General features: G+C 47.5%; 1 protein-coding gene across 2 annotated transcripts in view; it reads right to left on the bottom strand.

Moving 5' to 3' along the window:
• Window positions 1–692: 692 nt before the first annotated feature.
• MTHFD1L (methylenetetrahydrofolate dehydrogenase (NADP+ dependent) 1 like) overlaps window positions 693–16,040 on the bottom strand; it is a 195,528-nt gene continuing 180,180 nt past the window's right edge. For both annotated transcript variants that reach the window (XM_086708121.1, XM_086708120.1), the window contains 2 exons: window positions 8,483–8,603; window positions 693–1,061 (listed from right to left, as the gene is read on the bottom strand). In XM_086708121.1, coding sequence (XP_086564247.1) covers window positions 8,514–8,603 — 90 coding nt within the window. In that variant the 3' untranslated portion in view covers window positions 693–1,061; window positions 8,483–8,513. The remainder of the gene's footprint in view (window positions 1,062–8,482; window positions 8,604–16,040) is intronic.

Raw genomic sequence — 16,040 nt, 5'->3', positions numbered from 1 at the left:
GGGTCACTGAAGGGTGCAGTACTAGAATGTGCAGGAAAGATCCGATGGCAAGGACTCTGCAGGATGCGCCGGGGGGGACATTTAAGATATTTATGGTGACTCTTTTACTTATACTGCTTAGAGGACAATCACTTCTTGTTTGTTGCTGAATCCTTGGTTTTGTCTTAACTTTTATATAACTTTACGTTATTGTAGGAAAAAATGGAAACAGAAAAGGGTCAGTAACTCCCGGGAAGGGGGTACAGCCCATACACCATTCTTTACTATGAATTATGGGTTGGACAAATGGAAAAACATCTGCCCAACACCTGACCTCAAGAGCCAACTTTTCTTTGCCCTATGGGCCTTCGAAAGCTTAATGGCTGCTGAGATTCATTTGTGGGTGGACAGAACGAGCACGAACCCATTATTTTTTGGGTAAGTGATGTAAACTTCACTGGCACTGAAAAACAGTTCTGTGTATAAAATGCACTGCGGTCTAAAGGCTATTTCTTTATTACAACCCTCCAACGGTCCGAAGATTTCACAATGGATCAGATATTTCTGTGTGCGCATGCAATTTCTTTCTCATTATGTTTCTAAAAGCCCTCGTTGTATTCACGGTTTTCCAGAAAATCTGTCAGGTCACAACCCCAATGTGAACAGTTACCTCTAGAGATCAGAGAGTTTTATCTAGCGTTGGAAACTTGCTGTTTGGTTTTCTAGATACCTGTTTATTTTCAGTTCAAAGACAAAATAGAAAAGTCCAGAGTGGAAAATGGTACCTTTTTTTGTTCACACTCTTTTAATTCCTCAGTCCCCATAAAATAAACATTCTACAGTGTAAGCAGTGGGAAATAATGTAAACTCTGCAGAAACGGAAAATAAATTACTTTCTTTCGAACTTGGTGGAGGTCCTTTTACCGGACACCATACTCTGTTGCAAACAGAATTCTTGAACGGAGAATATGTCTTTGGTCTATTTCCCCATTTCTCCCGCATTGTGTAACCGGCATATTTCAAATTCACTTTCTTCTCCAACGGCAGCAAGAAGGCAAAAGACGGGTTTGTGTTTCGGGAGCCTGGAAAACAAAGCCATGTTTCAGTGATTTAAGAAGAGCTTTCTCCCCCCCGTGATGTCAAACTGGTAATATAGTTCTAAAAAGCCAGAGTCCAAAAGAAAATTCACCCGCAGATAAATGATTCCCTTCACAAGACAGGGCTGGGAATCACTGTTTGGAATCGTCTTTCTTTTTTTTTTTATTTTTTTATTTAAAAAAATTTTTTTTTCAACGTTTATTTATTTTTGGGACAGAGAGAGACAGAGCATGAACGGGGGAGGGGCAGAGAGAGAGGGAGACACAGAATCGGAAACAGGCTCCAGGGTCTGAGCCATCAGCCCAGAGCCCGACGCAGGGCTCGAACCCATGGACTGCGAGATCGTGACCTGGCTGAAGTCGGACGCTCAACCGACTGCGCCACCCAGGCGCCCCGGAATCGTCTTTCTTAAGAGCGGTGGAGAATCCGATTCCACACCGCTCTGTGACCCAGTCAGCACGGTCACTGTAGGCAGCGTTCTGAACCTCCTGAAAAGATCAGGCGGAAATTCTAAAATTCTGAATTTGGGCTTTACGGTCCCCGGGATCCTGCCGAGTGAGACCGCTCAGGATTTTAGATCAGGAATCCTGTCGCCTTGGATTTCAGCTTGTCTTTTATAGTAGGCACAGAAAGGAAGGTCTGAAAAATGCATTTAGGGCAAGAATGGAAGGGAGGAGATCTTATTGATGTTAAAGCTTTGTTGTTTCCTCTGAAAGGATATTAAGACTCCTGGACACTGTTGGAGCCTGAAATCTTTTAGAAGGAGCAGTCATCAAACTACATTTTAGAAAAGACAAACGAACCAAACCCCGAAGGTTCAGAAAGTCTCTGTTCATCATTGCGGAAGAAGTGTAAATGCAAGTATTTGGCCTTTAATCTGAATTTATACGTGGAAGAATTTGTCTGCTGGGCCAGAACATAGTGAGTTGGCCTCCCACAGATGAGTGGGGGCTCTAGAGCCAGAAATGATGCTTGCTTAGCCTCAGAACAGAAGACAGTGACGAAGGCAGGGGACCAGGAATGCAGACTACTCTCCTCGCATCGGATTCAAGTCAGGGAAGTAAACCGAAAACAGGAGCACCCCGAGCACAATAATCCTCAACCAAAAGAAAATATTTTCGAAGTTGGGAAGGGAGGTTTGCCTGGGGCAGGACCTCACCCCTCCATTCAGGGAGGCGGCCAGCCTCACTTTGGGGGCTCTCGTGATCCTGGACCTGAGGCTCAGTGACACACATGGAGGAAAGGAGGGTGAGGGGGATGACGGTGGGCTTGGTGCACTGGAAACAGCCCACGGAGGGCAAGTCTGAAGACCTTCCAAACCCAAAGTGGGTGGTTGAAGACCAGCTGATTAGACACCTTAGATTTGTACGTAGTGGTTTTGTGTTTATAGGGGCATGGCGTATGTGGTTCCACATTAAAAAACAAAACAAAACAAAACAAACAAACAAAAAACACCTCTGCGTGTTGGCAGAAGTATAGAAAGTCTGAATACAGATTTTATAAATTGGAAATGCAACCACTCTAGTGAGGATTTAAAAAGAGGAGTCAGCTGTTTATTATTATCCAGTTATTCAGAAAAAAGAACATTTCAGAATTTTATGAGGACAGAATATATGAAATAGTCTATCTTGGTATGGAATGGATAAGAAATCAAAGAGAGCCCAAAACGTTTCTTCAAATTCTTTTTTAACATGTTTATTTATTTTTGAGAGACAGAGAGAGACCAAGTGTGAGCGGGAGAGGGGCAGAGAGAGAGGGAGACACAGAATCCGATGCAGGATCCGGGCTCTGAGCTGTCCGCACACAGCTGGACGCGAGGCTCGAACCCACGAACCGTGAGATCACGACCTGAGCCGAAGTTGGACATTTAACTGACTGAGCCACCCAGGTGCACCGCACCCCCCCCCCAAAAAAAAAGTTTCCTTAAAAGGGAGTTAAGAACTTCCCCCAAATTTTTAAAATGTTTATTTATTTTTGAGAGAGACCAAGAGACAGAGCACAAGCTGGGGAGGGGCAGAGAGAGAGGGAGACGCAGAATCTGAGACGGGCTCCAGGCTCCCAGCTGTCAGCACAGAGCTCGACGCAGGGCTCGAGCTCATGAACCGTGAGATCATGACCTGAGCCGAAGTCAGATGCTAGCTGGCTGAGCCACCTTGGCGCCCCCGTCACCACCTTTCGATGTCAATGAGATGAGAAAGATGACATCTTTAGATTCAAGTCCCCTCCATCTTTTATTTAAGTGGCCCGAGCTTCCCATTGTGCCCTCCAAGGATGGCTCAGGGCGAGGTACTCGCTGACCTTCATCTTGGAGCATAACGGTAATCAAAAGTGTTTGAGTTGCTTCTTGAAAAGACAGTTTTAAGACCAAAATCACAGAGCCCAGGTGCTCCCCGAGGGAACCCTGAAGCCTCTGGTTTGCATAACAGACCCTGACCACAGAAGGGCAGCAACCATACTCAAGACTATCGTATGACCATTAACTATCACTGAACATTTCTGCTCTATAGGCAGTTGGGGGAAGAAACGAACACCTTTCTTTGCACGTGCAGTTCAAGAAAAAGCTTTCTGGGTAAATAACTAACATTTATAGCAGGACTAGAGTCGACCTGATTTCAGCTCAGGGTCATGATCTCAGTTCGTGCGTTCGAGCCCCGCATCAGGCTCTATGCTTATAGCACAGAGGCTGCTTCGGATCCTCTGTCTCCCTCTCTCTGCCCCTCCCCCCTCCCTCTTTCTCAAAAATAGATAAATGTTAAAAAAAACACCTGAAATCCAATCATCTTCAAACAAAAGACTGAGCAGTAATATGGCAGGATCGGTGTTCCTGGGACAAACAACTGACTTTAATTCTTTCTATTTGGTGCCACCCGGAAGAATGAATCATGCCCTTCTTCTGACGACAGTGAAAGCATCACAGGGGAGCCTTGGAAAGGAGCAAGAGCTCAGATTCTGGTGACTTCTTGACTCTCTGTTCATACGAGATCTTACGTGAGTTCCTCGACGGGGAGGTAAGCAGGAGAGGAGAGGAAGTGGAAGGACAGAAACAGTTGTTAACAGAGCGCAATCTTCCGTGTGCTACACGTCTACAACGCGTGCTGCAAAAACTCACGTGTGTGTTACTCTGAGGCTGACAGCACGGGGCTCTCTGGAGTCTGACCGCTCCAGGAGCAAAGCGACCGCCAGACGTTCCCGCTTTTGGCGGGCAAATCTGTCTACGCCGACTGTCATCCAAATGTCAACATTTTGATTCCTTGCACCTTTAATCGCCACAGACCTGACTGCGAGGAGGTCGCCCCTGACCTCGTATTGTGAGGACATGGGAAACAGAGGGTCCGTTTGCGGGATCATCACCCCGGGAAGGAATGTTTGCTTTGTATAGCGCTTTCTCCTGCGACACTGGATCCATTTTCAAAGGTGCAAAGCAGGGTCAAGTGATGGGTTCTGAACCACCGCCCACCAAGCTGGGAACGGGATCGGGCAGTTCACAAAGCAGAAAGGAGCCTTGGATAAGTGAGGGGGAAAACAACGTTCTATGAGAGAGTTCCGCGAGAGATAGCCCTATTATACTCCGGCGAAAAAGAATCTGGACAAAGTCATAGCTTTTAATACCCAAAGAATTATCTTTTGTTATACAGAAATGATCCCCAAATTATAGGTCTGTTCAAATAACTGGTTACGATCTTCTAGGGCGGGCCAAGGTTCATTTACCCTGTGACTGACACACAAAGGGCATCCTTTGGTTTGGGCATAAAGGATGGGGTGAGACAGGGGAGGCAGGTCCCGGGGGGGTCTCAGCATGCGTGCTTACTGGCGGGGCACCTCGACCGTGCTGCTGACTCTCCTGGGCCAGCGCTTCCACAGCTCTGAAACAGAACCGCCCATCTCGCTGCACTGATCCCAGCATGACATGTGCCAGGGGGTGGCAAGGGGTGGGAAGGTGACTCCTGTGCCAGCTTTGGAAGGAGAGGCAGGGCCAAGCAATGGAAAGATGGCTCTGCAGTCCTGGGGTTCGGGACCACGCCTCAGCTACCTCCTCGGGGAGGATCTACCCCCGCGGGACAGCACCTGCCTCCAAGGGGTGCTGTGACCACCCAGGTGAGGTGCTCAGCACGATCCCTGGCTCACTGAGGTAACTTCCACAGGCCGGCGTCCTGACCTCTAACCCTCTCTCAACATTGAAAAAAAACCTGGGGTTGCCTGGGTGGCTCAGTCGGTTAAGCGCCCGACTCTTGGTTTTGGCTCAGGTCATGATGTCACAGTTTGTGAGCTCGAGCCCCGCGTCGGGCTCCATGCTGGCAGTATGGAGCCTGCTTGGGATTCTCTCTCTCCCTCTCTCTCACTGCCCTTCCCCTGTGCTCTCTCTCTGTGTCAAAATAAGTAAGTAAACTTAAAAAAAAGTCCGGAGGAACACTTGTTTAGGGAACACAGACCTAAGGATTTAAGTGTACGTGACGTGTCCCTTGGCATTAGCAGAGTCTTAACCTATAATTAAGGTGTAACTGGGTTTTAATTACCTACTTGAGGAACAAATGAAAACGGACCACGAGGCTGGAAAAATACAACCCGAGAGAGATAAAGGGTGAAAACACACTTGTTCTGGAGAAGAATGATAAATGGCAGAAATGCAGCAGAATGGGTTCTTGACGTGAAAGGGGAGATTAGTCAGCATGGGTTAATTTTCAGTGGAAGAGGAAGGATACTGTCATTTTCCCAAGAACTAGCTGGGAAACCCAAGACATTCTCATACACACACACACACACACACACACACACACACACACACACACACACTTTATACCCAAAGACCAAAATGACACCATTATCAAGGCTTCTTTGTGAAATTAGTCTCCTTGGTTTATTTTGTGGGGGTTTCTTCTTCCGAATGGACACAGATTTGAAATGTGGTTGTGGTTCAAACTAAACACAGCCCCCATTCCTCAGTGAAAAACATGTATGAACAACACCATACGCCGCACACACCCCAAACCCAACAATTCCGCACGTTGTATTAATGTCATTTCATATTGGCGTGGTCCCTTACCTTTCTCATCATAGTCTCGGCCTTTAGTGTATTAGTAACAAAGACTTACAAAAAAGGAAAACAATCTCCCCATGTTGACGACTGGTAGTGAAACCAACAAAAGTGAGAATTCAGGTCAAGTAAGCTTGTCTAATAGGCCTACAGTCTGGGTGGCTCAGTGGGTTAAGCTTCTGACTCTTCGTCCCAGCTCAGGTCGTGATCTCATGGTTCGTGGGTCTGGGCCCCACGTTGGGTTCTGCACTGACAGCACAGAGCCTGCTTGGGATTCTCTCTCTCTCTGCCCCTACCCTGCTTACTCTCTCTCTCTGTCTTAAAATAAATGAATAAAAATTAAGAAAAAGAAAAAAAGGAAGGGATGCTGGGCTAAGGAACAGGAGCGAGTGTGGAGACGGAACTGGGAGTGTTGGGAAAAGGAATGTGTTCTGAGAATATGGTGGGGTTTGATATACGGGATGAGAAAAGCAGCTTCACAAGCCTTTACGACTGGGACTGAGAGTTTTCCCAGGGGCAGGATTAGGAGGGTGGTCATTTCTCTTCCGGAAGGGAAGCCAGGAAAGAAGCCAGCAGGTGTGACTGCAGTCCTGAGGGGCAGATATGAGTAAGACCAAGGGACCCCCACTGTGGGCTGCCTATGGGGGCTCCAAGTCAAGACCAGCCCTGTTAAACTGTGTGGACCATGAACTAGCGAGGTCTCCTTTCTGCTGCCCTGTCCTTCCTATGACGCGCAGGGCCCTCTGCGTTAGACTGGTCTCATCTTCATGTACCTTTCCAGTGGTACAAGAGCCCAATCCATCTGTTGTGTCACAGTCGAGTGTTATGCGTTGAACTGTCCCCAAAAAGATATGCTGAAGTCCTGACCCCCAGGACCGAAGACAGTGACCTTACTTGGAAATAAGGTCTTTGCAGAGGTGGTCACTTTAAGATAGGGTCTGGAGGGTGGGCCCTGATTCAATGTGAGTGGTGTCCCTCTAAGGACACCCCCATACAAAGAGACACACAGAGAATGCTACAGCCATGGAGGCAGAGATTGAAACGATGTGGGTCCAGCTGGGAAACATTCAGGAGGACTGGCACCACCGCAAGCCAGGAAGAGGTCAGGAAGGATTCTACCAGAGTCGCAGAGGGGACACGACTTGGCTGACACCTTGACTTTGGATCTCTAGCCTCTGAAACTGAGAGAACAAACATTTGTTGTTTTGAGCCGTCCGGTTGTGATACTGTTATGGTAGCCGCAGGGAATGAACGCACCCAGATCCGTCTATCACGTAATTCTGACTCCGCACAAGAGGTATGTGGTAGGAAGGGAGAGTTATAAAATGCCTAAAGACACAGTACTCCCCCTCATCTGCGGTTTCGCTTTCCATGGGTCTAGCTGTCCACAGTCAATGTGGTCTGGGAGCAGATGATCCTCCCGGCACGGTGTCAGAAGGTCAACAGCAGCCTAAAGCTATGTCACGATGTCTACGTCACCCCCTTCATCTCATCGTGTAGCCATGTTATCATCTCCCATCAGCACATGAAGGGGGGGGGAGTGCAGTACAATAAGGTATTTAGAGAGCGGGAGAGAGAAAGACCACATTCATAGAACTCTGATGACAGCGTCTTGTTATAATTGTCCTACTTTACTGGTACTTATTATTGTTAATCTCTTACTGTGCCTAATTTGTAAATTACACTTCATCATGCGCGTGCACGTATAGGAAAAAACATAGCACACGCAAGTATTTAGTGCTGTCTGTGGTTTTAGGCGTATGCTGAGGGGCAGTGAGGGTTTGTGTGTCTTAGAATGAATCCACATGGACAGGGAGGGACACTATATTCGTTTTTTTTTTTTTTAATTTTGTTCATTTTTGAAAGACAGAGAGAGACACAGCATGAGCAGGGAAGGGGCAGAGAGAAGGAGACACAGAATCTGAAACAGGTTGCAGGCTCCAAACTGTCAGCATAGAGCCCGATGCGGGGCTCGAACTCATGAACTGCCAGATCATGACCTGAGCCGAAGCTGGACGCTCAACCGACTGAGCCACCCAGGCGCCCCGACACTATATTAGTTTTAATTCTGGAGACAGAATAATGAGTTCACAGGGTTCCTTTTTTTTAATGGCAAGAGATGCCTTCAAGCAATCTATATTCAGAAGTGACATGATTTGACTTTCACTGGACGGGAGCCCATCTCACTGCATATCCACATCGAGGAGTGACCCAAGTCACGGGCTCTTATTCAGTAGGAATTCATAGTAACCAAGTCAGGAAATTACTTACCAGCCCATGTTTTGTAGTAAATATTAGAAAAACAAGACAAAATAAAACTAAAACATATTTGGGGCAAGAAAGAAAGACACGGGAGGAAGCCCAGGAGCCTACCTGCACTGGGTCCTGTGGAAGTCTGGTTCATTTAGAACAAGCCTTTAACTTGCTCTGTTTCTGTATCAAGATCTATATCGTAGAAGCAGGGCCGGGTCGGCAGTCCTGGCATGGTGCTCATCTAGAGGAGAAAACGGAATATTGTATGTTAGCAAATGCCGCAAAATGATCACTCTGAACAGTGTACAATCTAATGACATAAATTAACTACATAATTCAATTCAGGCTCCTGTATTAGGTCACCTGTATCTCTTTAGATTCGCCATCTGCTATTTCATTCTTGGTTTAGGAAATGAAATAGAAAAGGCAGATGTCAACTTCCTGAACGTGGGGACCACTTACCTCCCCCCACGGCCCCACGGCACATCGTAGCTCCAAGATTCTCAAATCACATCTTTAATTAAGTCCCCCACCACCCTTAGAGGGAGGTACTAATTTCAGCCTCAATTTATTGATGGGACAGGGGACATTCAGGCACAAGCCATGTGCTCAAGGACATGGACAAGGACGAGCAAGTTAGTGGTGGGGACAGATTGGACCCAGGCCCGTGCTCCTTGCTGCTTTGCTGCGGTGTGTCCAGAACAGTCTATCAGAGTGCGTCTGAGTCCACTTGCACCGGAAACCCTTGGTATCCTGGAGGAAAGTGCTGTGATTGCTGGCGACTCACGCACTAAAACACGGTCAAGGACCTAGATGGTGAGGCTCCGGGATGATCTGCTCCTTAATGATTGCCGTATTTCCTGCCGGGCTTTATTACTGTACTTTTCATAAAAAGGATGCTCAGAAACCAACGTTGCATGCGATCGTTTGGAGCAAAGACACCGGGACCCCACTTGGCTTCACTCTTCTGAGGACTAAGGGCTGTGTCTTGCAAAGCTCCTGCCTGCTCTGGCCGGAGAACATTCCAGTGAGATGACGTGTGACACGGCCAGGACTGCGTCCAGGGTTCGCCCACTTCTTCCCACCTGTGACAGAGCTCAGCTCTCTCACTTGCCTCGTCCCTTCTGCAACGACTCAGGATGTTCCCCTCCGCCACCCCCTGCCCCCCACCCCCGACCCCTGCCCACGATGCTGGCCGACTCCTGCGGCTCATACTGGGGTCCGTGGCCCAGCAGTGTGGGCATCACCGGGAACTTGTTTGACGTCTCAAATCTCATCCCAGCTCGGGTCTGCTGAATCGGAATCTGCAACGTCACCAACTCCCAGGTGATTCGTGTGCACGTTACCCTTTGCGAAGGGGGCCGGCTTAGACAATGTGGCCGAGGAGGCCTCCTTCTTCAGCACTGGGGAGGGAGCTCTGAGGTAGAAGAGGTGAGGAGGAAGGGGACGGGAAAGTCTGATTCACCCCTGGCCATGCTACTTCACCCTCCTCTGGAGCAATAGGCGGGGAGGACATCCGTGCCCCCACGGGCCTCACTAACCACCTACTCCCTGAGAGTGTGGTGAGAGGGCCACGGGACCTGCTCTCTGTGTGGCCGGACGCATCAACACAGCGATGTCTGGTGGCTAGCTCCTGTCTTGCCAATCGTGCAGGATTGTACTTTAGGCATATCATGGGCTAAGAAGGCTTCTGAGGGGGCACCCGGGTGGCTTAGTCTGTTGAGTGTCTGATTTTGGCTCAGGTTATGATCTCACAGTTTGTGGGTGAGTTCGAGCCCCGCGTTGGGCTCGCTGCTGTCAGCCTGTCAGGGCAGAACCCACTTCGGATCCTCTGTCCCCCTCTCTCTACCCCTCCCCTGGTTGTGCTCTACTGAAAAAAAAAAAAAAAAAAAAAAAAAAAAAAAAGGCTTCTGAGCCTTCCTGGAATATTGCTACCGTTTGTAACATGGCTTTGAGAAAACGTGCTCTGGGTTTCAAACAATTAACTACAAATAAAGTTCCGGCACCCAGCTTGGAGGTGGGGACTTCCTGAATTTCAAACCTTTACTTCTGTCGATGCCTACTTATCCTTGCAAACGTTCTGCTCCTAGCAGAGCAGTAACATTCTTCTCTGGTTATCACAGTGGCTGTGCATATCTGAGGAAGCCCGGAAAGAAATCCATGCTTCCTGCTGTAGCACTGGGACACCAAGCACAAAGGCCACTGGTGGCAACTGTTCCTGTTTTTTTCCAGCTGCCTGTGGCCAGCTCACGCCGGTGCTCTACAGGAGTCTTCCTGCCTACCCACACTATGCCACGGGCATTTTCAGATGCCTTTAGAATGTGTGTGGCGGCATGGATTTGGAAAAAGGGACCAGCGTATTTTATAGGTTAAGAAATGAATGATCAGGGGCGCCTGGGTGGCTCAGAGGTCGAGCATCTGACTTCGGCTCAAGTCACAATCTCCCGGTTCGTGGGTTCGAGCCCCGCGTCGGGCTCAGTGCTGACAGCTCGGAGCCTGGAGCCTGCTTCGGATTCTGTGCCTCCCTCTCTCTCTGCCCCTCCTCCGTTGGCGGTCTGTCTCTCTCTCTCAAAAATAAAGAAACCTTAAAAGAAAATGAATCATCATATTCAGCCACAGCGATGCTGCCCCGTCCCTTAAATTAACTCTGTAGATGGAAGGCACATTTGGCAGTAAGAACGTTACCCAGACTTTGTTGCGTCTGGGGCTGCAACACTATTCACCGCAGGGCAGAGTTCAGTCTGAGGCAGGCCAAAATCCACACGAGGTGAGAAACCCAGGAAGACGCCTGTGTAGCTGGGCCCTCGTGGCCAAAGCCAAAGTGTCAGCTTCGTGTGCAGACGGTGACACAATAATACAACGGCTGCCTCTTCATGCTCTTTTTACAGACATGAAAATTCAACTTGTCATTTACTTTTTTTTTTTTTTTTTTTTTTTTAGAAAAGTGAGCTTTTTTTCTTTTTAAACATTTATTTATTTTGGGGACAGCGTAAGCAGGGAAGGGGCAGAGAGAGGGGGACAGAGGATCTGAAGTGGGCTCCCTTGACAGGCTGACAGCAGTGAGCTTGATGTGGGGCCCAAACTCATGGACCATGAGATCATGACTTGAGCCAAATCAGCTGCTCAACCGACTGAGCCCCCTCATGATGAACTTTTTGAAATTATTTTTTTATTTATTTAAAAAAAATTTTTTTTTAATGTTTATTTATTTTTGAGACAGAGAGAGACAGAGCATGAACGGAGGAAGGGCAGAGAGAGAGACACAGAATCTGAAACAGGCCCCGGGCTCCGAGCTGTCAGCACGGAGCCCGACGCGGGGCTCGATCTCACAGACTGTGAGATCATGACCCGAGCTGAAGTCGGACGCTCAACCGACTGAGCCACCCAGGCGCCCCTGAAATTATTTTTTTAATGTTTATTTTGAGACAGAAAGCATGTGTGTGAGTGGGGGAGGGGCAGAGAGAGAGAGAGAGAGAGAGAGAGAGAGAGAGAGATTGAGAATCCCAAGCAGGTCAGCTCAGAGCCTGACCATGTGGGGCTCGATCTCATGAACCGTGAGATCATGACCTGAGCAGAAATCGAGCCTTACGCTTAACCAACTGAGCCACCCAGGCGCCCCCATCATTAAGTTTTTTTCAGCAGATGCCACACCGCCAAGGCTGACAAAGGCCGAGTGTGATTTCTGTGGTTCCTGGAGCTGGTCTCCTGGCTGCGGTGAATTCTGATTCTTTCAGAACAAAACTGGGAACTAAAAGTGGCCAAAATATTAAATGCTGGGAAGTGTGAATCTGTTTCCTTCATTTTCAGCCTATTTCTCTCAAATGGGGGGGAACTAAGTTCAATCAGAAGCCTCCCATGCTCCTTTCCAATTATGCAATCGTCACTTCCAAGAATCAGGGCTACTTATTTGGGACCAGAGGACAAGAAAGCACATAGGGTCTGAAGAGCCAAGGGACTCCCTGCCCTGTGGACAAAGAGCCATCCCTAAAGTTCTCCTGCTGAGCAGACACAATATGGAATGACGTTAACAAGACCTAAAACATTCACATAAAATTCTCTCCCAATAAAAAACTTTGTTATCAAAGGATTGTGGCCCCCAGACAAGGGTCACTACTGCACTATGGGAAAGACAGAATTTGGACAGCCCTTGGGAGTTGACCTCTGGCCCCACGCCTGGGGTCGGAGGTGATCTGTGTTGACTTTATTTGTGTGTCCTCTAAGAAGGCCCCTTGCTTAAAATAACGAGGGAGCCGCTAAATTGTACTTACTTGTCACGCTGCATTAATGGATTCTTTTGCAAAGGCTGAAAAACATGGGCTTTTGCCCTTCATGACCCTAATTTTAACTGCAACGAATCTTCAAAATCTATATTGATTTCGGGTGAAGCTTATTTTGAGGAAATGATGAGTTCTATGAATAGTCTTTATAAACATACATTAAGCCTAGTTAAAGAGAAAATCTTCAACTACTTAAAAGTAGTCCTTGTAAGTAAAAGAATATTCTCGGCATGGGCAGAAAAATTATTAAGAATTCTATTTTGTAAAGTGATAGAATCGTAATTTCTACTTCACCAAAATGTCGTTGTAGTTAATTTTGTTGTGTTGGGGAAAATTTTCTGGCTTCTTAAATCTTCTACTTTTTCATACTAAATAAATTATCCAGTTTTATTTTGGTTCGGAAACAAAAATAAGCATTTTTACTTGTATCTGTTTGTTCTTGTAGTTTGTGACCTGAGGTAGAATCCTTTCTACACACTTCTTCTCTCCAAGAGATCACCGAACCCAGTTGATTTTCTTTCTTATGAAATAATAACTCAAAAATGTAAATTCTTTATTAAGCCAAAGTATTTTCTGAGTGGTAACTTTACTGTCCTTTGCCTCTCAGTCTTTGGCTAAGATCAAGTGGAAATACAGTCCCTGGCAATATAACGCCTCAATAAATACTTTTAATTTTTTGTCTTTTTATTTAAAAAAAAATTTTTTTTTCAACGTTTTTTATTTATTTTTGGGACAGAGAGAGACAGAGCATGAACGGGGGAGGGGCAGAGAGAGAGGGAGACACAGAATCGGAAACAGGCTCCAGGCTCCGAGCCATCAGCCCAGAGCCCGACGCGGGGCTCGAACTCACGGACCGCGAGATCGTGACCTGGCTGAAGTCGGACGCTTAACCGACTGTGCCACCCAGGCGCCCCTTTTTTGTCTTTTTAAAGTAGGCTCCACACCCAACGTGGCGCCCATCGCGGGGCTTGAACTCACGACCCTGAGCTGAAATCAAGAGGTGGATGCTTAACCCACTGAGCTACGTAGGCGCCCCAACAAATACTTTTTAGAATAGAGGAGTAAAAATGGAGGATAATTAAGAGAATTCGGAAACAACCAAAAAGAAGCCTTCTTGAGGATCAGGCTTTTTCTGTTTCTTCCCTTCTTTGGATGTGAAAAAAGCTACTGCAGGATAATGCGTGAGGAAAGGTGGCCACACATAATGCCCAGTGACTGAAAGAGAGGGAGATGAAAAATCATTACGATGAAAACAGGTAAGGCTGCTACACCGGGGTTTCCATTGGCCTCACTTAGAGGAGACAGATGTCCCGGGATTTTTTTCTGGGCAGTTAGGTAATATCCACCTGCACAGCTTGTGACCCCATTCCAAAATATCTGTTTATTAGCTAGGGACACTCTGAGAGTGTGGGGGTATGTCCTGTTAGAGTGCACTTATCTTTCCTGGTGGCCTCTGGGGTCCTGGTCCCACGTGAAGGGACACAGTGATGTGTCATTCACCTCGGGAACCTTTGCGGAGCATTCCCTGTTGGGGATGCCACGGTGACCAGGACCTGGTCCCCACTTTAAGAGGGACAGACCAATAGAGCAGACCACTGGGATATTTGGACCAAGTCACTCCACTCTGTAGTTAAAACACAAAATCTTTTTCCTTCTATGATTTTTATGTAAAAAGAACGTATGTCATAAATGCTTAACGTACGACTTCTTAAGACATAAGCCACGTTCAATTACTATAAACACTACCACGTTGCACTCGCACACTGTGCCCAGTGTTACACGGCTCAGATTACTCTGATTTAGGTCAGGGGCCTTGAATGAAAGAATGGGCAAGCACTGTTATTTTTCTCACCCTTTGTCAGGGAAGACTCGAATTTTCTTCCAGTGCGAGGAAGCTAGTCCCTAACTGTCTTCCCAGATTTTTAAAAATCTACTTAAAAAAATGTTTTTAACACAAAAAAGTGAAAACTGCTAGGCGTAACAGGCAAAGTCCTCTCCTCATCCGCCTCCCAGAGGGGAGCCCTGTAAATAATGTCCTGTGCCAACTCCGGGTGAGTTTCTCTTCCTATTTAAGCGACGTAGCTGTATAATGCATATCATTTTGTACAGAAATTGGGTAATTCTACATGTATAATCCTGAAATCTGATTTTCAGGGAGATTAATTGCTTCAAACTGGGGTAGTTTTTACACAAGGGAATGCTCTCTGGAGTGCGTGAGGCAAGAAGAGTGTCCTCACACATTCTGTGTGCAAAGTCCCTGGGGCTGCTCTTTGGAAAAGGAGAGATTGGGGGGGTTTATTTAGAAAAAAACAAAGATAAATGTGAAACAGGAGGGTCTGACCAGACATACACGAAGGAAAGAAGAAATTCTGCAACTTGTTTGCAGTGCTTTGAGCGTAAGCTAAAGATTTCAAATGTTACAAAGGACTAACAGTTTTGAATGGAAAGATGTTGAGAAGTCTCCCGGCACCCCATAATTCTTTTCCTTTATTTGTTCTGATTGTGAGGACAGTATCACTTAGTTTCCGCCCTCCCTCCCTTCCTTCCTCTCCGTCTTTCTCTCTCTTCTTCTTCTTCTTTTTTTTTTATTTAGGTTTATTTATTTAGGCAGAGAGAAAGGGAGAGAGAATCCCAAACAGGCTCTACACTCAGCGGAGAGCCTGATATGGGGCTCGATCTCATGGCCCAGGAGATCATGACCTGAGCTGAAACCAAGAGTTGGAAGCTTAACCGACTGAGCCACCAGTCACCCCAACGCCCTAGTCACCCCTTCGGCTGTGGTCACCAGGAGCGCCCTCACTGCCCTCGCGCTGGCTGGCTCAGTAAGACAATATCCTTCTAGTTCCCGTGCCCGGAAGCTCGGAGGTGGCACACTGAAGGCCGGGCTGGGTCCTACAGCCCAATGGTTTCTCTCTGTTGTCCTCTGGGTGTTGGCTTCATCCTCAGGCTTCCTGCTCTGTGTGGGCAGCTCTAGACCAAAGGCACATACCCCATGACACCCAGTGCAGTACTATGCTAAGCACTTTCCAGGCACTGCATGTAGCTCATTTACTTCCCACAGCCCTGCGGGGACGGGCTACCGCCATTATCCCCATCTTGCACACTGGGAAAATGAGACATGGAAATGCATCATGATGTGCCACAGATCACACAGCTCAGACCTGGTGGAGCTGGAATTCAAATGCAGTGAGTCCCGGCCCTGACCGCGGAGCCTCACGCTTCCTTTACTCGATCATGGCGTTGAGTTCACGGCCCTTCAGTGGCAACATGTGCACTTGGGCCGCAGCGGGGGAGGAGAATCTCACCAGGACCGGAGCCACAGAAAGCAAATGTTGTGAACCCTTTTTGTGGTAGAAACCGCTGCGTCCCATGCCAGCTACTGATGTCTCAGCCACGGCATT

The sequence above is a fragment of the Puma concolor genome, chromosome B2 (genome assembly GCF_028749965.1).
Source record: "Puma concolor isolate L17-30 chromosome B2, mPumCon1.1.hap2, whole genome shotgun sequence".
Classification (NCBI taxonomy): Eukaryota; Metazoa; Chordata; class Mammalia; order Carnivora; family Felidae; genus Puma; species Puma concolor.
Note: the sequence above shows the minus strand (reverse complement) of the source record. Positions and strands in the feature narration are given on the sequence as shown.